Source organism: Heptranchias perlo, chromosome 24, assembly GCF_035084215.1.
Source record: "Heptranchias perlo isolate sHepPer1 chromosome 24, sHepPer1.hap1, whole genome shotgun sequence".
Lineage (NCBI taxonomy): Eukaryota > Metazoa > Chordata > Chondrichthyes > Hexanchiformes > Hexanchidae > Heptranchias > Heptranchias perlo.
Genome location: NC_090348.1, coordinates 12,863,046 through 12,884,776, shown reverse-complemented (window position 1 = coordinate 12,884,776; position 21,731 = coordinate 12,863,046). Strand labels below are relative to the sequence as shown.

The following is a 21,731-nucleotide window of genomic DNA, read 5'->3' as shown; positions in this document are numbered from 1 at the left end:
CGTGCTCAGCAGTGTCGAAGTCAGCAGAGAGATCAAAAAGTAATTCATGAATAATAATTATTATTAGGAAGAACAGAAATTTTTTGAGGATTAGGGACAGGGCTTTAGGGCCAAGAAACCTGTCGATTTTTGATTATTTTCTACTTTTAGCTTTATATTTTAAAAATTGTTTTTAATGTTCTCTAGATTTTATTTATTTTTTCTAAAGTGCTGCCATGTTCTCAACCTATTCAGTCTCTCTGCTTGCCCAATCTCTCCCCTCCTCTTGACTCACAATGTAGCCTTAGACCAAGGCCCTGACTGACTCAGCCTCTATGTTTGACTCAGCCTGCCAACTCAACATCAACCTGACCTCACCTGGCCTCTTTGCCCTGCCGAACCTGCCATTTTCCAGCCATCCAATCCCAAATGATAACTTATTGGCCACTCGACCCCCCAGATGACATCTGTGTGGCATTTTGCATGAACAGCAGGGAGTGGCACTCGCAACTATTATGGGTCAGAGAATTGGGGCTGCAGTATTGTAACCCTACCTCTGACTACCGCACCCTCCGAGCCTGGCTTCCCCAGTGGGGGCGCAGGATCATGGAATTTAACCTACAGTGATTTCCTTGATGGTTGTAAACAATTTTACAACACCAAGTTATAGTCCAGCAATTTTATTTTAAATTCACAAGCTTGTGAATTTAAAATAAAATTGCTGGACTATAACTTGGTGTTGTAAAATTGTTTACAATTGTCAACCCCAGTCCATCACCGGCATCTCCACATCATGACTTCCTTGATGGTGTTGGTTTTTAGTTCCTGCCTTCTTCCAGAGATTGAGGTAGATTTTTCCACTCGGGCACTTGGATGTAAAGCATCATATGGGCAGAGCACATAGAGGGAAATTGAGCAGGAGGATTGCAGGCCCGTAACGGAGCCTGACCGATTTTCCTCTATGAACTCTGCCCAAGAGATGCTCTATGACCAAACACTAAAGAGGAGTATCTGCCCCACCGTGTTCAAATATATATATTTAATATGTTTAGATTTTCTAAATTAAGAGGGATGGGGAAGAAAATGGGATTAGAGTAGACAACTCCAGTTGAAAAGCTGGCGCCGACACTGGCATATTGGGCCAAATGGCCACCTTCTGTGCTGTAATTTCTATGATTCAGGCATAACTAGAATGTAAATCTTCCTATTCTGGCTCTTGTGCATCCCCGATTTCCATCGCCCCACCATCGGCGGCTGTGCTTTCAGCTGCGTAGGCAATAAGATCTGGAATTCCCTTCTTAAACCTCTCTACCTCTCTCTTCTCCTTTAAGACGCTCCTTAAGACCTATCTTTTTGATCAAGCTTTTGGTCACCTGTCCTAATATCTCTTTATCTGGCTTGGTGTCAAATTTTTGTTTGATAATGCTTCTGTGAAGCGCCTTGGGATGTTTTACTACATTAAAGGCACTATAGAAATGCAAGTTGTTGTGTAAACCAATAGGAAAATATTTGGACACAGAGTTAATCTGGGAAGAAACTAAAAATACTTGAGGTTTCTAATCCTAATTTGTACAAAGAAAACTCCATTTAACTTTAAAGGTTGAACACAAAGAGATCTTACCAGCCCCAATGGCAATGAAATTGCTGGGGGGCTTCTATTACAGACAATACCATAGAAATCTTTGAACATGTGACCCAGAGCCGACCACCGGACGTAATTACAGCCTGTCCTCTCAAAATATGAGACAGGCTCAGGAGAGCTGTAGATGCACACGGTACATATGCTGCATGGGAGATGAAAGTAACGCAGCATTGTCTGGAAAGAGAAAGTCAGGGCACTTAAAAGTGATGTTTCACTCAGCCAAACATATCAGCTGCCTGTGTGAGCAGCTCATTCAAGAGTAAAAAAAAATCCTGTCAGAGCCTCCTGGAATCTGCTCTTTCAAAGATGGCCAGCGGAGCACATAGCAGACAAAACTGGTCAGCTTTCTCCAAGTAAGTGCCCATTTGAAGCATTTCTGGCTTGTAATATTGAGCTTTACACAAACAGTGGGGAGTCATGTGTGAGACGGAGAGGCAGCAAAAACCTGTTTTTTTAGTGAATAAAGGACCCGATGTTCTCTTGACCATTTTCTTTCCTTTCCTTAAAAAGAACAGATTAGTACGCTAGGCTTCAGCTCAAGTTGTTTAATTGTTCTATCTCCCAATAAAAGCAGCACATGACAAAGTGTTACTTGTACATACTGCTGCCGCTAATCCGCTAAGGGCTTTTAATACTTGTCCTGCTCACTTTGATAAGCAGTACAGCATTCTAAGGAAACAGAATTACAAAGGATGGAGCTGCGCCTGAGATTAGAGGATCTTGTCATGATGAAATCTCACTTGATGCTCTGCTCACAGAGAGCTCTGCTCATTTGGATTCCTACTCATTTGTCACTGGACAGTAGTCTTGTTGGTTTAGGTGAACTGAAGCTGAAAACCATCCAGAAATTAAACCCACACACAAGCCACTATTTATCTCATCTTTGCCTAATGTTTAGGGTAGGACTGATGAGAGTTACATTATCAGTCATTGTGCTGTTGGTATGACGAGAATAGGAAGCAGGGCTCATTTGAAACTACGTTAGAGGCGCAGTCTTAACAGTAATAAAGTTGTGATGACCAAACAACTTTTTGTTGAATAAATGGGAAGCAAAGGTTACTGCAAATCATCAAATATTAAACCGTAGCATGAATAAGTTGCCATTGAAATATGAAATAATTACAACATTTATTAGAGGCATCCAGTGCAGCAGGAACTGCTTTTTATCAACATTACTATTTTTTAGCACTGTATTTTATGGGTAAAGATTCTGCTTTTGTGCTCCCAGCACACACCGGAAGTGCATCTTTTGGATTGTGCACTTCCAACCTGGCATTTCCATCCATTTTTACCCTAATATTTAAGAAATGGCTGCACTTTTTTTAATTGTACTACACAGCCCATTCCTTGATTGAGAGCTGGGCAGGTGACCTCCTCCCAGAGGAGTGAGGGACTTACCCATTCCTTTCCCGCCTGATCTAACTGACTGCAATTTTAAATTGTAGGCGGCCAGGACACCCGTCCCAAGCCAGAAGGCTCCTCTTTTAAATAAGCAGATCGGGCTCTGATGACGTCATCGGGGCCCGATCTGCGATTTTACCCTGAGGCCTGAGCAGGGGAGCAGTGGTGGCTTCCCCGATCGGCCAAATCTGCCGGGAACAGGAGCCAGGGCCAGAAAGATAAGTTTTTAATTTTTAAAAACATTTACTTAAGGGCCAGGAAGAGCAGGATGCTTCTCTGGGCCCCAGAAGGAAACCTTGGACCTCCCTTTCCCTGAGCTTCCCCCCCCCCCACCACCTGATCACCTCTGAACACCCCCTCCCACCACTTACCTGACTGCTGGGGATCATTCTCGCAGGTCCCCGGTGACGACCTCCTGCTGCCCGGATTGCCGTGCTCCTGCCTGCCAGCCAGCCTGTGATTCCTGCCGGGTTCGGACAGGAATCGGAGCCTGAATATGGAAATGAGGCCTGGGAGTTAAAATCTCTCCGAGCCTCGGCATGCGAGTATTCCCCTCCCTCAGGCCCCCTGCACGCACCGATCCCACCCCAAGTTAAAATCGGGAACTTAGTTTGCAGTCAGCTACGCTACAGGATGCAGGTTTCCTCTCTCCCTCCCTATTTGAAATGAGCTTGGACATTTTTGACGCAGCAGCTGATGAACATGGTCCCACAGCACAAATTGCCTATGACTTGACACTAAACTCACAATGTCACCCTGAAAGGCCACAAGAAAGGCTGATGCGTGAACTACTTTTCTGAGGTTAGAACAAAGCCAAATTTTCAGGGCTGAGTAGATGAGCTTTCGTCTGCACCTACCGTGTGCTGGCTGACCCTGGGACTGCTTGATGCTATCGCTGAAAATCTGAAATGCAAAATAATTTCAGCACCAACACTAACATTCATCACCTGAGAAGAACAAAAATTTATACAGCAACAATGACGACTTGCACTTATAGAGCGCCTTCAGACAAAATTTGACACCGAGCCACATAAGGAGATATTAGGACAGGTGACCAAAAGCTTGGTCAAAGAGGTAGGTTTTAGTAGAGGTGCTGAGAGGCTTAGGGAGGGAATTCCAGAGCTTAGGGCCTAGGCAGCTGAAGGCACTGCTGCCAGTGGTGGGGTGGAGGAAATTGGGGATGCACAAGAGGCCAGAATTGGAGGGAAGGGGTCTAAACCTGTAATATACTTTATCATACTGTTTTCTATCCAGTTACCAGCAGTTGAAGACCATTACTGTGTTTAAATTACAATATACCCATTATACAGTAAATTCAGATGTATAAGTAATTCATTGTATGAATACGTTGAAAGCTGTTTCTTTGTTGTGTCTACTTTGGCCATGTAAACAGCGTTTCCACAGCATTTCCAGCAAAGTTATGGCGATGGAGCGGGAGCAGCTCTGAGGAAATTCCCAGCCATTGTTAAAGGAAATAACTTTAGAAATCCATCACATCAGAAATCAGATCTCCACACATTGACTATATAGATGGGAAAACAGTAAACTGTGAGACAGTATGCCAGGGTTCCCGTCAGTTCAGTAGTGATTTGATTCTTTCCACACTTGTGAAGTGAGGTTATAGTTCTGAAGGAAGGCTCAAAAAAATGGGGCTTTTTTTTCACTGGACCAGAGAAGGTTAAAGCTGGAAATCTCATAGAGATGTTCCAAAATGATGAAAGGTATTGTTTGTATCGGTTGGCGAAAAAGGGGAAAGGGTGTTGGAGTGAGTAGCTCCAGTAAAGGAGCTAGCACCGGCACAGGCTCGATGGGCTGAATGACCTCCCTCAGTGTTGTAATCGCTATGATTCCGTGTAATTGACCAACCTGCACATATGTTCCGCACCTCGAGTAATTCTCACTGAATGCAATACGTTGAACAATTAAAAATAATTTAAGGAATCTTACAACACCAGGTTATAGTCCAACAAATTTATTTTAAAATCACAAGCTTTCGGAGATTATCTCCTTCGTCAGATGACGAAGATAAATTTGTTGGACTATAACCTGGTGTTGTAAGATTCTCTCCTTCGTCAGATGACGGAGATTATCTCCTTCGTCAGATGACGAAGATAAATTTGTTGGACTATAACCTGGTGTTGTAAGATTCCTTACATTTGTCCACCCCAGTCCATCACCGGCATCTCCACATCAAAAATAATTTACACAGTGGGACAATCCGAGCGAGCTCCTGTTCAATGTGACTGAGTCTCTGCCCAGTGCCCCAGCATAGCTGAAAACAGGTTTGATGGGCAGTCAAAGCAAAGGTTATTTGTGCCCACTTTTTCTTGGGGTTACTGTGCAATATTGTTGCTATTTCAAGATTAGATTTTTGTCTACCATCAGGAGAGGAGAGAACCCTTTCTCCTTGAAGCAGAATCGTGTGCCTGTTCAGAAACATACTCATTCTTTACCAGTTTAGAATGTAAAATAAACAGGATATTGGAAAATTAGATGCACTGTAGTCTTCATAAATAAGCAACAAAAAAAAAACAGAAGTCCAAATAAGAATTAATAGATAAAAGCTCACCTAAAGCAGCCACATCACCAAAGAGCTGAATGGACAGATCCCATAGTATAAACTTATCATAACAAACCACTAAGTTTACCACAGGATGAGAACAAAAGCATTCATTTGTCCATTGATTTCCTTCCACTAGTCGCTGTGCCCTGGAGCAGTAATAATATACCCGGATAACTGAGTAAAAGGATCTTCTACTGACAGTCCAGGATCAAAGTTTCCTTAAACTCTTGATAACTGGTGTAAAGCCGATGGATTCCATACAAAGAAACTCAGGGTTCATTGAAATCCAAGTAAATTCAACCTTTCAGATCTCAAAGTTTCTCCATATGTAATATATTTGGCAATTGAGCAGCTTGAACTTAGAAAAGTTTTATACATACAGGCAGAGATATCTATTACTGCCTAAAATTTAAATCATATATGTAAATTCAACCATTTTGTCAATATTAGCACAACATACGCAATAATAGAAAGGGAAAAAAACTTGGATATCTATAGCACCTTATCATTTCCTCAGGATCTCCCAAAGGGCTTCACAAGCTATGGATTATTGTTAAAGTGTAGTGACTGTTATTACGCAGCCAATTGCACACCGCAAAGTCTCACAAACAGTAAATTATGTGAATGACCAGTTAATCTATGTTTCATGGTGTTGGTTGAGGGAGGAATGTTGTCCATAATATCAAGAAAACTCCCTGCTCTTCAAACAGTGCCATGGAATCTTTTCATCCACCTGAACAGGCAAACAAAGCCTCGGTTTAATATCTCATCCAAAAAGTGGTACCTCCAACAATGCAGCACTCTCTCAGTACTGCACTGGTAGATTAGGTGCTCAAGGCCTGGAGTGGGGCTTGAACTCAACCTTCTCATTCAGAGGACACAAGGACATTTATTGATACACAGGTGGTGTCATGTGTAAGAAAAGCAATTTGGTGAGTGTACCACTGTCCCTGTGACCTCCAGAACTGAGTGAAGTGGATATGAAACTACAAGAACATTGTGCACAAGTGAAATGAGAATTTGTTCACAAAGGTCACCTTCATCTGGGAGAGTTCTAAGTCTGCTTAGTGAAGAGATCAAAGGAAACACAAAACCGGAGACACCAGCAGGAAGAACACAGCCTTAGTTGAAAAAAAAATTCTCTCTCAATTTATGAATCATATCTAATATCCTCCTCGTAATAGCATGCGATTTATGTGCAAAAGAAAATCGAGCGAGGTGCTAAGCATGCTGCCGACTCGCTATTACCCGTTATTCGCACGGCAATAGAAGTTAAAACTTCACCCAGTGAGTTCAGATACCGTAGAGCTGGAGTGGGTTTTAGTTCATCAGGGGAGAAATTTGTCTTGGGCGAGAGCGCACCAGTCAATGGGAAAGAAAATCGGGCGGAGTGTGGAATGGTCTGCTGGTTCGCTGCCCACCGATTTGCGCCACTGCCCAAGTTTCGCTCCTATTGACTGCTAAATGTGGCTTAGCTTACACACAGCTAAAGACACCAGTTTAGATCCATTTGAACTTCCTGCTTCAAGAAGATTCCAGATGATGTCACTACTGCAGCTGTAAAGAGTAAGTTGTGCACGTGGAAAGATGGTTCCCTGACCTCGTGGTCACTATATTGGTGAAGCAATTTTGTGAGCGGCATAAATTGAATAAAAGGAAGAGTACGGCTCAGTATAGATATCCACCCAAAGAATAGAGTGAAAAGCATTGACACGGCTGATATACTAACAGAGCATGCAAGATTAAAACAAAACTGAGGAGTGATTAAAACAGTTATTAGAGAGGATGAAAAAATATAATACTAATTGGGCAGTGATGGCATTGCGAGCAGTTAGAATACAATAGAGCTATCTGACAAACTGGGTACATAAAATTATAAAGAGATGAATTACAATCTATAGTAACTAGAAGACGAACGCATTGTTCATCAGGTGGATGTAAAAGATCCCTTGGCACTATTCGAAGAAGGGCAGGGGAATTCTCCCCGGTGTCCTGGCCAATATTTATCCCTCAACCAACATAATTAAAAAACAGATTATCTGGGCATTATCGTATTGCTGTTTGTGGGATCTTGCTGCCGCGTTTCCTACAATACAACAGTGACTACACTTCAAAAGTACTTAATTGGCTGTCCTGAGATCATGAAAGGCACTACATAAATGCAAGCCTTTCTTTAATAAAGGTTACCCCAATGCCAGGAATAGCTTTATTATGTACTCTATTATAAAAGTGACGCTGACTTCACCAGAATATGTGGGGTCAGTAGTAAGGCACCTAATTAGCATGGGCCTGGCGGGTGCCCAAGCCATCACAGTGGGTCTCAGGTGCCCACCGGCTGACAAAGTCCGGAAACTCCAACATCTGCTGCGATCTGGAGGACTGGCCTGCTGTGGAGTGCCAAGGAATGGGTGCTCTCTGAATCAAATACCAGGGATTAACCAGCATAAAACCTTGACTAGAGATTAAAGACAGTAACCATCATACATCCCACCACCTCCTCCCCTTTGGCATTATGGCAGCAACTGAAACACTATGACAGTGGGAGACCTGTGGTAGAGTCGAGAATTGGCGTCACTCTGGTCCAGGGCGATACTTTATCCGATTTGGTTTGCATGGCATCATGATATGTGCTGTTGGAAGTGAATCTAACCCAAAGTGGGCTAAGATTTGTGTATTTATATTAGTATTTATGAAGAAATGCTTGGGGTTTATCAATTTGATACAGTACTCTCTGAAAAAATGCACTGATATTGTTGAAATCTCACGAGCACATTCAGTCAGAGGCTGCTGCACTATTCAAGGTATGTAGGTTTCTGGATTAAGCTGTCAGCAATAGAGTTGTTCTGGGTAGTTTTATGGCTTATGGTTTCACATAAGACTAGAAAAGACTGCATGGCCACCCTTGCCTTACCCACCCAATTTAAATCCATTACCAGCCCCAGACTGAAATTAATTTGGCCTGCCGCTCCTGACTACTAGGTCAGACATTTTATCACAGTACAGAGAACTACTGTACACAATTTTTAAGACATCATTAGCAATACTTCAACTAGTTTTTATTCCATAGGTGGTCTTTTAATTTTCAGCTGGAGGGGGAAAAAAACCATGGCATGGATAGTCTCTTACAAGAATCCTTTGAGAATTCAGATAGTCTGGTAGGTTTTATAGTTACGTCAAGATCATATTCTCAATAGCAACTGAAACCAGGGGAACAATGAGCCTTTTTTTTTTACTTTGCTGGCAACCTTGCTGGGCTCTAAATGAAGACGAGTTATGTTTTTCCCATTCAGGTCGTGGCAACATTTGCTAAGCTGGAAAAGTTGTCAGATGATCATAATTACATGGAATGTACAGCACAGAAACAAACCGTTCGGTGACACAAAGATTGGTGGCATAGTAAGTAGTGTAGATGGGAGCATAAAATTACAAAGAGACATTGATAAATGAAGTGAGTGGGCAAAACTGTGGCAGATGGATTTCAACGCAGGTAAGTGTTGGACCAAAAAAGGATAGATTCAAGTATTTTTTAAATGGTGAGAAACTAGGAACAGTGGAGGTCCAAAGAGATTTAGGGGTCCATGTATGCAGATCACTAAAATGTAGTATTCAGGTTCAAAATATAATCAGAAAGACTAATGGAATGTTAGCCTTTATAACTGGAGGGCTCGAATATAAAGGGGAGGAAGTTTTGCTATAGCTATACAAAGCCCTGGTTAGACCACATCTGGAGTACTGTGTATAGTTCTGGGCACCGCATCTTAGAAAGGATATATTGGCCTTGGAAGGAGTGCAGCGCAGATTCACCTGAATGTTACTGGGGCTCCAAGGGATAGATTATGAGAAGAGATTACATAAAGTAGGTTTGTATTCCTTGGAATATAGAAGGTTAATGGATGATTTCATTGAAGTTTTTAGCATTTGAAAGGAACTAATAGGGTAGATAGAGAGAAACTTTTTCTGCTGGTAGGAGAGTCTAGGACAAGGGGACATAACCTTAAAATCAGAGCCAGGCCATTCAGGAGAGAAGTTAGGAAACACTTCTTCATGCAAAGAGCGGTAGAAGTGTGGAAATCTCTCCCACAAAAAGCAGTAGATGCTAGCTCAATTAATAATTTTAAATCTGAGATCGATAGATTTTTGCTAGCCAAGGGTATTAAGGGATATGGAACCAAGGCGGGCGGATGGAGTTAGAATACAAATCAGTCATGATCTCGTTGAATGGTGGAACTGGCTCGAGAGGCTGAATGGCCTACACCTGTTGCTCTGTTCTTAACTGGTCTATGCCGGTGTTTATGCTCCACACGAGCCTCTTCCCACCCCTCTTCATCTAACCCTATCAGCATAACCTTCTTTTCCTTTCTCATATATTTATCTAGCTTCCCCTTAAATGCATCTATGCCAGTCACCTCAACTACTTGTGGTAGCGAGTTCCACATTCTAACCACTCTCTGGGTAAAGAGGTTTCTCCTGAATTCCCAATTTGATTTATTAGTGACTACCTTATGTTTATTCCCCCTAATTTTGACCTCCCCCATAAGTGGAAACATCTTCTCTACATCTACCCTATCAAACCCTTTCATAATCTTAAAGACTTCTACCAGGTCACCCCTCAGCCTTTGTACGGACACTTTGGCCTAAATTTTCCGAGTATGTGCTGGCAGTGAGGAACCTCATCTACCAGAAAACCACAGGCGGTGCACCAGTGATTTCCCAGTATGTGTGCACGGCGGGCGAGAATCCCCCCTGACGGCACGTAGTCGGCAATTTAGACCTTTGTCTTTCTTGGGGAAACAAAAACAGAAATGATTCAATGGTATTATTAAAGATTAATACAGAAGTGGATAGGATTAGTGGGAAAAATAGGGTTGCCAACTCTGGTTGGGTGTATTCCTGGAGATTTCATCCCGCCTCGAACAGCCCCGCCCTGCCCCCACGCTCCCCTCATTGGTCCATCCACTGGGCACACTGATTTCCCATGGCCAATTTGAAAGTGAATAGACTCTTTGTTGCCCTATTAGATTAATCTTGACTGTTAGTGAGAGACAGCCTTTTTCCCCATCTCCAATATTTTTGATAACTAATAAAGGAAAGTTTTCAAAGAAAATGAAAAGAACACAATTTGTTTTAATGCCCCTATGATTGTTCTTTCCCGGGTTGCTCGTAGCAGTGTCCTGGAGATTGATCTTAATTCCTGGAGGCTCCAGGACAATCCTGGAGGGTTGGCAATCCTAGGAAAAAATCCTGTCAAAGGGCAAGTGGGAAAAACAACATGGGCTAACTTGTTAGCTGTTGCGAAATAGCGTGTAAACATATAATAGTGTGTTTTACACTGTGCTTGTAGTCTGGTGAGGATTGGTGCTACATCCTTAGAATAAAACTTTAACTGGAACTACTTAAAACAGTCCTGACAATAGCTTCCGAAGCTGATCGCAAAAAGGCTCACATTAAATCTGAAAAATAAGCAACAAACTAGAAATATGATCAATGGCCAAAAAACAAAATGCCGAAGGAATGCTGAGGTGGGAGGTTAGGGAAAGAAGTTTAAAGTAAAAGTGTTATAAGAATAGAAAACACATGTTTGATGGGGTGCAACTGGGCTCTGGTAAGCCTGGCACAAGATAAGAAATGAAATTCGGGAAATACTCAATGTTGGAGTACTTGACGTCAGGGAAGAGCAAAAGATTCTTGTGTAGTTGCAGGCGTCTCGTTTAATGTTCCTTTTTAAGTTTGCGATAATTTCTCTACGTTATCTGATTGCATTAATCTGCTGCATAAGGTTTCAATACAGAATGTGCTTTAAACATACTATGGAATAGCATTGCAATTTATCTCAAACAACAAGGGGAGAAATCCCCTGGCACAATTGAACTTTAATCTAACCGAGAACTCATCCCCAAATCCCAGTGATAGAGCCCTTTAAATAAGAGGGGCCACTGCTGACCCAGTGGAAGATCTTGTTGCACAAGATAAGGGCTCATGGGGTTGGGGGTAATATATTAGCATGGATTGAGGATTGGTTAACGGACAGAATACAAGAGAATAGGAATAAACAGATCATTTTCAGATTGGCAGGCTAGTGGGGTGCCGCAGGGATCAGTGCTTGGGCCTCAGCTATTTACAATCTATATTAATGACTTAGATGAAGGGACCGAGTGTAATGTAGCCAAGTTTGCTGACACTACAAAGCTAGGTGGGAAAGTAAGCTGTGAGGAGGACACAAAGAGTCTGCAAAGGGATATCGACAGATTAAGTGAGTGGGCAGGAAGGTGGCAGATGGATATAATGTGGGTAAATGTGAGGTTATTCACTTTGGTAGGAAGAATAGAAAAACAGAATATTTTTTAAGTGGTGAGAAACTATTAAATGTTGGTGTTCAGAGGGATTTGGGTGTCCTTGTACAAGAAATACAGAAAGTAAACGTGCAGGTACAGCAAGCAATAAGGAAGGCAAATGGTATGTTGGCCTTTATTGCAAGGGGGTTGGGCATAAGAGTAAGAAAGTCTTGCTGCAATTGTACAGGGCTTTGGTGAGACCACACCTGGAGTACTGAGTTGGTCTCCTTACCTAAGGAAGGATATACTTGCCATAGAGGCGGTGCAACAAAGGTTCACTAGATTGATTCCTGGGATGAGAGGGCTATCCTATGAGGAGAGATTGAGTAGAATGGACCTATACTCTCTAGAGTTTAGAAGAATGAGAGGTGAACTCATTGAAACATAAAAGATTCTGAGAGGGCTTGACAGGGTAGATGCTGAGAGACTGTTTACCCTCAGTCGTTGAGTATATTCAAGACTGAGATCGATAGATTTTTGGACTCTAAGGGACTCAAGGGATATGGGGATCGGGCGGGAAAGTGGAGTTGAAGTCGAAGATCAGCCATGATCTTATTGAATGGCGGAGCAGGCTCGAGAGGCCAAATGACCTACTCCTGCTGCTATTTCTTATGTTCTTATCGGAGCAGATGGATGCACCAAAGACCTGTTGGACTGAGGAATACTAGCAGCGATGAAGTTTTTTTCTACAAAGATCCAACCTTGACAGGCCCTGAATCGAATGGTCATGGAGCCCTTTGAGCCTATTTGCAGATTAAAACGGCACCTATGCCTCTTCCCCAGCAAGTGTAGGTCCCACCAGGCCTATTAGGGGTCCATCTGGCAGAATTTCCAGGGCAGCTCAGGAATAGCCCCAGACATTCCTCAAAAGTGATACTGGGGTGTGGCCAGAAAAAGCATTGACCCCCACTGGATCAGAATGTTCTAACTCCTCTTGATTGGGACAGAAACCCGAGGGATCTGGATTACACCTCAAATTCCGAACCCACGTCACAACTACAGGACAAATCCAATCTGGCCAATTACCGCCCCATCAGTCTACGCTCAATCATCAGCAAAGTGATGGAAGGTGTCGTCGACTGTGCTATCAAGCGGCACTTACTCACCAATAACCTGCTCACCGATGCTCAGTTTGGGTACCGCCAGGACCAGTCGGCTCCAGAACTCATTACAGCCTTGGTCCAAACATGGACGAAAGAGCTGAATTCCAGAGGTGAGGTGAGAGTGACTGTCCTTGACATCAAGGCAGCATTTGACCGAGTGTGGCACCAAGGAGCACTAGAAAAATTGAAGTCAATGGGAATCAGGGGGAAAACTCTCCAGTGGCTGGAGTCATACCTAGCACAAAGGAAGATGGTAGTGGTTGTTGGAGGCCAGTCATCTCAGCCCCAGGACTCTGCAGGAGTTCCTCAGGGCAGTGTCCTGGGCCCAACCATCTTCAGCTGCTTCATCAATGACCTTCCCTCCACCATAAGGTCAGAAATGGGGATGTTCGCTGATGATTGCTCAGTGTTCAGTTCCATTTGCAACCCCTCAGATAATGAAGCAGTCCGTGCCCACATGCAGCAAGACCTGGACAACATCCAGGCTTAGGCTGATAAGTGGCAAGTAACATTCGTGCCAGACAAGTGCCAGGCAATGACCATCTCCAACAAGAGAGAGACTAACCGCCTCCCATTGACATTCAATGGCATTACCATCGCCGAATCCCCCACCATCAACATCCTGGGGGTCACCATTGACCGGAAACTTAACTGGACCAGCCACATAAATACTGTGGCTACAAGAGCAGATCAGAAGCTGGATATTCTGCGACAAGTGACTCACCTCCTGACTCCCCAAAGCCTTTCCACCATCTACAAGGCACAAGTCAGGAGTGTGATGGAATACTCTCCACTTGCCTGGATGAGTGCAGCTCCAACAACACTCAAGAAGCTCGACACCATCCAGGACAAAGCAATCCACTGGATTGGCACCGTATACACCATCCTAAACATTCACTCCCTTCACCACCGGCGCACTTTGGCTGCAGTGTGTACCATCCACAGGATGCACTGCAGCAACTCACCAAGGCTTCTTCGACAGCACCTCCCAAACCCGCGACCTCTACCACCTAGAAGGACAAGAGCAGCAGGTACATGGGAACAACACCACCTGCACCTTCCCCTCCAAGTCACACACCATCCCGACTTGGAAATATATCGCCGTTCCTTCATCGTCGCTGGGTCAAAATCCTGGAACTCCCTTCCTAACAGCACTGTGGGAGAACTGTCACCACACGGACTGCAGCGGTTCAAGAAGGCGGCTCACCACCACCTTCTCAAGGGCAATTAGGGATGGGCAATAAATGCCGGCCTCGCCAGCGACGCCCACATCCCATGAACGAATAAAAGAAACACCAGTATTCCACACCTCCCCGGGGGCTGAATTTCAGAGATGTACAACTGAAGATTTGATTAAGGGCAATTGAGGATACAAAGAAAAGTTTCATTCCATTTTTGTATCTCTCTGCCTATCAATTCTCTATCAGTTCTACATCTGTTTCTTTTGATTCTTTCTTTCCTTTATCTCCTTTTGTCTGTTCTCGTGCCTCTGAGTTTCAAAGGTCAGGTATAGATAATGGAGACCATTCTTGCCCATCTAACTCATCTTCCACAGCCCTCACCCCATCACAGCATCTAACGTCCTCTTGAATAACTTCAGAGTTTTTGCCTCTCTAGACAGTGTCCAAAGGTGAAAGTCAGTCTCCCAACTGCAGTCCTATAGTGTGCTAGTATCAGTCTGTCTTGTTAAAATGGCTCAATTTTTACCTGCTTTTCTCCCCCCACACTTGATATGGCCTGGACTAAGCGCCATTGTCTAGCGAGGAGAAATTCAACAACAAAGTTTTAGTTTTATTTGTCCTGCCCTGTGACTAGCTGATAAGCAGTGTGCACAAACAACACATGTCATTTCTTCAATTTAGTTTCCCTGTTCCTTTGCCCCACAGAGGAGATAGGTCTCCACTGCTACCTCAGATTGTCCACTTCATTTTTGGGCTTGCTGTACTGAGCAGTCTGGTGTGTGAACCTGCATCCTGCCACCCAAGGCACAGCCAGCCACTGCACTATCATGTCTCACCGTTTGATTTCCTTCCTAACACTTATGTTAAATGTGCAGTTTTCCTGCTAATTCCACCACCACAAACCTCCTAACATTTAAACAATGCATATGACAAAATAGAATACTACCAACTGTGGCAAAATAGGGAGATCTCTGCATTTTATCTCATACACTTCTGAAGTAGTTAGAATTAAAATGCAAGCTGTCTTTGCATTGTTCACTCCACTCCAGAGAGAGTGAGCACATAACCTAGGCTGACTCGAGTGCAGTACTGAGGGAGTGCTGCACTGTCGGTGGTGCCATCTTTCGATGAGACGTTAGCCCCATCTTCCCTCTCAGGTGGACGTAAAAGATCCCACTGCACTATTCGAAGAAGAGCAGGGGAGTTCTCCCCGGTGGCCTGGCCAATATTTATCCCTCAAGCAACATTTAAAACTGCATGATCTGGCCAATTATTTAATCGCTATTTGTGGGAGCTTGCTGTGCGTAAATTGGCTGCCGCTTTTCCTACATTACAACAGTGACGACATTTCAAAAGTACTTCATTGGTTGTAAAATGCTTTGGGATGTTCTGAGGTCATGAAAGGTGCTATATTAGTGGAAGTCTTTTTTCTCTTTCTTTCCTTACCAAAATCTAAAATGAAAGTTGGAGACAAATTGTCCAAATGGGACCAAGCCACGTTGAATAACTTGAAGTTACAGGGGCTTTGTTCTAGGTGTTAATTAAATTATATATGGTCAGTGCTTTATGAGGTATTTGAGACCTGGACGATGTGTGAGTATGTGCTCATCAGCTTTCAGTGCACCATCCCCTACCATCGTGTTGTCAGTCAGAGATAATTGTCAGATCTGCCTTCAGTGGCTTTTGGACTGTTGACCCTGGATTTCCGAATTGACTTTATTTTAACCTATTTTATTTTAACATCTGGGAACACTCCCATAGGCCTTAACTCTTGGCTGGAGATTCACATCAGCACACAATATCACATTGTGAAGATCTACAGAATACTTTCATCCAAAGTCCTGTCGCACATGAAACCAAATCTGAAATATTTTCTAAAAGGGATGTTTAACCACTTTATGGACGAATTCTATTTTTGTTGTTTTCACGTTTTGTACTCTGTGTCTTGCCATTGGTTTTAACCTCTTTACATTGATCTGATACAGTAGCATTTTCTGCTTTTCACAATGGGTGGTAACCTGGCAGAGTGGATCACCCGCCCTTTATAGAACCCGCCCGATTTCGGTTCCATTGAAATCAATGGGATGAAAACTAGTTGGATTCTGCATCGAGCGAGCGATTCATTCCACCAGGTTACTGCCCAGGTGGCGAAGTTGAAAATTACCCCTTCTCCCCTAAAAGGCTGTGGATGCTGGGACAATTGAAATTTTCGAGACTGAGATCGATAGATTCTTGTTAGGAAAGGGTATCAAGGGATATGGAGCTAAAACAGATCAATGGACATTGCAGCAGGAGTTCCTCAGGGCAGTGTCCTAGGCCCAACCATCTTCAGCTACTTCGTCAATGACCTTCCCTCCATCATAAGGTCAGAAATGGGGATGTTCGCTGATGATTGCACAGTGTTCAGTTCCATTCGCAACCCCTCAAATAATGAAACAGTCCGAGCCTGCATGCAGCAAGACCTGGACAACATCCAGGCTTGGGGTGATAAGTGGCAAGTAACATTCGCGCCAGACAAGTGCCAGGCAATGACCACCTCCAACAAGTGAGAGTCTAACCACCTCCCCTTGACATTCAACGGCATTACCATCGCCGAATCCCCCACCATCAACATCCTAGGGGTCACCATTGACCAGAAACTTAACTGGACCAGCCACATAAATACTGTGGTTACAAGAGCAGGTCAGAGGCTGGGTATTCTGTGGCAAGTGACTCACCTCCTGACTCCCCAAAGCCTTTCCATCATCCACAAGGCACATGTCAGGATTGTGATGGAATACTCTCCACTTGCCTGGATGAGTGCAGCTCCAACAACACTCAAGAAGCTTGACACCATCCAGGACAAAGCAGCCCGCTTGATTGGCACCCCATCCACCACTCTAAACATTCACTCCCTTCACCACCAGTGCACCGTGGCTGCACCAGGATGCACTGCAGCAACTCGTCAAGGCGTCTTCGACAGCACCTCCCAAACCCGCGACCTCTACCACTTAGAAGGTCAAGGGCAGCAGGCACATGGGAACAACACCACCTAAAAGTTCCCGTCCAAGTCACGCACCATCCCGACTTGGAAATATATCGCCGTTCCTTCATCGTCGCTGGGTCAAAATCCTGGAACTCCTTACCTAACTGCACTGTGGGAGAACCTTCACCACACAGACTGCAGCGGTTCAAGAAGGCATCTCACCACCACCTTCTCAAGGGCAATTAGGGATGGGCAATAAATGCTGGCTTTGCCAGCGACGCCCACATCCCATGAACAAATTAAAAAAAATTGGAGTTGTAGTACAGATCAGTCATTATCTTAGGAACATAGAAACAGGAGTAGGCCATTCAGCCCATCGAGACTGTTCCGCTATTCAGTGAGATCATGGATGATCTGTATCCTAACTCCATCCTCCTGACTTGGCTCCATATTCCTTAATACCCTTGGCTAGCAAAAATCTATCGATCTCAGATTTAAAATGATTAATTAAGCTAGCATCTAATGTTTTTTGCGGGAGAGAGTTTCACATTTCTACCACCCTTTGCGTGAAGAAGTGTTTCCTAACTTCTCTACTGAATGACCCTGATTTTCTGTAACCCTTATACCCTTACCAGGCTCTAATTTTAAGGTTATGTCCCCTTGTCCTAGACTCTCCCACCAACAAAAAAGGTTTTTCTCTCTATCTACCCTATCAATTCCTTTCAAAATCCTAAAAACCTCAATCAAATCACCCCTTAACCTTCTATATTCGAGGGACTACAAGCCTAGTTTATATAATCTCTCCTCATATATTTAGCCTTTAATGGGCTCAAGGGGCTGAATGGCCTTCTCCTGTTCCTGTGACTTCCAGTGTTCAATATCACAATTAAGGAGTAATTGTTAATCCTGAGCACACTAACCCATTTACAACACAGTTAATCGAGCAGATTTTGGATCATATGAGAGTCAGTCTGTTTAAGAAACCTCCTTTTTTGTTTTTGAACAAAAGACAGGAATCTTGGGAATAAACCGAAATCGTCACACCGAGATTATACAGCTGCTGGTACTGTGCCTAAAGTCAATATATTTTCAGTGTCAGGTACAAACTTTTTGAATATAGGAACAGGAGTTGGCCATTCAGACCCTGTAGCCTGCTCCGCCATTCAATTAGATCATGGCTGATCTGTATCTTAACTCCATCTACCCGCCTTGGTTCTGTAACCCTTAATACCTTTACCTAACAAAAATCTACCAATCTCAGTTTTGAAATTTTCAATTGACCCTCAGCCTCAACAGCCTTTTTGGGGGAGAGAATTCCAGATTTCCATTACCCTTTGTGTGAAGAAGTGCTTCCTGACATCACCCCTGGACAGCCTAGCTCTAATTTTAAGGTTATGCCCCCTTGTTTTGGACTCCCCCAAGAGGAAGGTATGATATTAGTAGATGGTGTCTGGGACTTGCTTAGTTTTGAGTGTGAGCATTTGTGTGATAGAGTTCTTAATCGTGGCCGGGCACTGCTATATTCTGAGTATTAATTTCAAAATTGTTTATACCAATAGTTAAAGTTCAAGTTCCAGAATGTTCTATGCCACATTCCACCCTGTCTACTCTTACGAGGCCCTGTAAGAGTAGACAGGGCTGATGGCCGGCGCGGACACGATGGGCCGAAGGGCCTCTATCCGTGCTGTATAACTCTATGACTATGACTCTATGACTCTATGACAATAGTATATGTAGAGCTGATTCGAGCAACTCCCTGTCCTACATTTGAAAACATAACTCACTAAAATGTTTGTTTTACCGTATCAGCTAATGATGTGTTTAAATCACAATACAAACATCATGTTTATGATACCTGTGACCCTTTTCATTACAAAAATTATTCCACAGCTCCCAGTTTGTTTGAAGCATGATTTAAAGGACTGACACTCCTAGATAAGATTGCTGAATGAAAATTGACATAATGTAAAAAGTCTATATTATTCATGGTGTTTACTTAAATGTTGTAATCTAACTAAAAGTGCATGGCATCTGTGGGAGACACTTTTTAAAAATAAATTGTGTGTTCGACCAAGGGGAAAACATAGGGGTTAAATTCGATAATCCCCGAATCCGGGTGCGGGGGTCGCGGTGCGCGATTAACCTGCGCCCGGTCGTTGAGATGCAGCATCACGTGAGATTCGTGTTGCCTGGTCATTTACCGGATATCTGCGAGCAGCCAGGCCTAGCTGCCCTGCTGAGTGGCTGCTCACCAGCAGGGAAGGGCCTCTCGATACCGCGCAAGTGGCTAGCACCACGTAAAGGCAGCCTGCACCTCGTATTTGCAAATTATAAGATACTGGTCCACACGGAGTCTGAACGGAGATCAGATATCGCTCTGTCCCTCTGTTTACAAACTGTTGAGTTATGTTAAAACATTGAATAAAAGTTGCACACAACTAAATCCCACATCATCCAATCTGCACGTTAGACCTCACCAATCTGCCGATCTGAGTTTATACCGGGCCTTGGTGCAAGAGGTGGACCAAAGGAGGGGCTCACAGGTCACACACACTGGCAGCTATTCTACCATGACAAGCACACCACCCAAACATCCTGCAGGACACTCACCAACACATGTGCTGCTTTCTTGCAGGTGAAGGTGGTGCATAACAGGAGGCAGCAAGTGGCAGTGGCTCCATGGAACATGAACCTGCTGTCCTCTCTCAGGATGACAGCATTCCTGTCCCACCACTGCCACTCCGCCAGTGCCCTTGCTGTTGCCTGTCAGCTTGCCAGCCCACTCCCTGTAGAGTATTGAAACTTTATTATAGGAACATAGGAAGATAGGAACAGGAGTAGGCCATTTAGCCCCACAAGCCCCTGTTCCGCCATTCATTGAGATCATGGTTGACCTGTGACCTAACTCCATATACCCGCCTTAGCCCCATATCCCTTAATACCTTTGGTTAACAAAAATCTATCAATCTCAGATTTAAAATTAACAATTGAACTAGCACCAACTGCTGTTTGCAGAAGAGCATTCCAAACTTCTACCACACTTTGCGTGTAGAAGCTTTTCCTAACTTCACTCCTGGCTCTAATTTTTAGGCTATGTCCCCTAGTCCTAGTATTCAAGTATAGGAGACCCCCAAAAACAGGTACAAATGCATCAGCAGCCAGAAGCAATAATCCAGCAGCTAACCTGTAAATCCTGCATGGTCCCTTTAAATAGCGCTGGTGGGGGAGGTCCTCCATGCTGTTTGTGACCTGTTCAGCTGTGCGAGGTTAAGACAGTGCATTGACTGGAGCATTGAGTTTCAAAATCGTATCTGTCCCTTTAAATCAACGTTGCACACTGATTGAACGTATGTTCTCCTTACTTTACATGGTGCCGGTGTTCGTTATCTTCGAGTGCGCAGACGCCTTTGCCAAGATAGCGTCCGGTGCACGTCAAACTAGAAGCGTGCGCACGTATTCCGGACGCCATTTTGGTCCTGAGGAAGTCACGCAGTGTCTACGCAATGGGCACTACACGGCCCAATTTATAGCTCCTCCTGTTTTTCACTAGACTTTTCTTTCACTAGACAGCAGACAGACACTGTTACATTCTCTGATATACAAGCACCTGATCGAATGCAATTTAGGGGTAATCGGGGGCTCCCAGTGGGGATTGGTGCTTCCAGGGTGCGCATCACAGGCATGTAATCAAAGAACTTCCAAGTGAGATTATTCTGCTTCCATGACCAGTGGGCACCACAGAGTATAGAGTGTCTCCGAGACACCAGTAATAATATTGCCATTTAATTGGTTAAGTTACTTCTGGTCTTTTGTTGCTTTATTAAAGCATGTTAGTTTGATTAGACCTTACGTACGTTATATTAGTGGTGCCCTTAAAGGGGCACGTGTGCTGATTCTTGTTAGGTGACACTGGGGCCTCGGTGTCACCCCTTATTGGTCAATCAAAATAGGCCTATGATTGTTTTGAGATGTGCTGCCTGTTAATGCTGTTTTCTGCTGTCAGCGCGGATCATAGGAATCAGCCCCCTCACTAATAGAAAACCCAAGTACTGTACGACACCCTGTAATTTGCTCCCCTCTCTCTATATGCTTTATATAATGCTCCCAAAGACTGTTCTTCTGATTACTGAACTTACTGATTAAAGAAGTATTATTCAGAAGCTGTGTCATTATAAGAGGGGTCAACTATTGTTGTCTGTTCACCTTTGTTTTATGTGCGATCTTTGAACTGATGAATCAAGTTGATTTTCCCTGGCAGTGAAACTATCTTGCTGTGGAGAGTTGAATAAATTAACAATGAATTCTCTTGTGTCTGTAGAATGACCAGTCAGCGAACAGAAGACGATGATGAAGAACTCGCTAAAGAACGGCGTCGCAAAGCTCGCCAGGAGCGACAGCGGGAAGCTGCATCCAGCCAGGACACCGGGGAATTCAATTCCCAGAACAGGTAGAGAGACTCCGTAGAAACTTGCATTTTTTTTTACAATTTAATTCTTCCAAATAAAAACATCAAGAGGGAAATTGGCTGCTCTCGGCAGTGAGCTGCACTCGAAGGGAGTGCGGGT

The 21,731-nt window shown here is 43.8% G+C and overlaps 1 protein-coding gene across 6 annotated transcripts in view; it reads left to right on the top strand.

Moving 5' to 3' along the window:
• Positions 1 to 21,731, top strand: part of cald1a (caldesmon 1a) — a 188,821-nt gene that overhangs the window by 108,460 nt on the left and 58,630 nt on the right. For 5 of the 6 annotated variants that reach the window (XM_068004781.1, XM_068004779.1, XM_068004776.1 and 2 more), the window contains one exon: positions 21,485 to 21,613. In XM_068004781.1, coding sequence (XP_067860882.1) covers positions 21,485 to 21,613 — 129 coding nt within the window. Of the gene's footprint in view, positions 1 to 1,780; positions 1,975 to 21,484; positions 21,614 to 21,731 lie in introns of those variants that run through there. The other variant, XM_068004780.1, reaches the window with a different exon arrangement.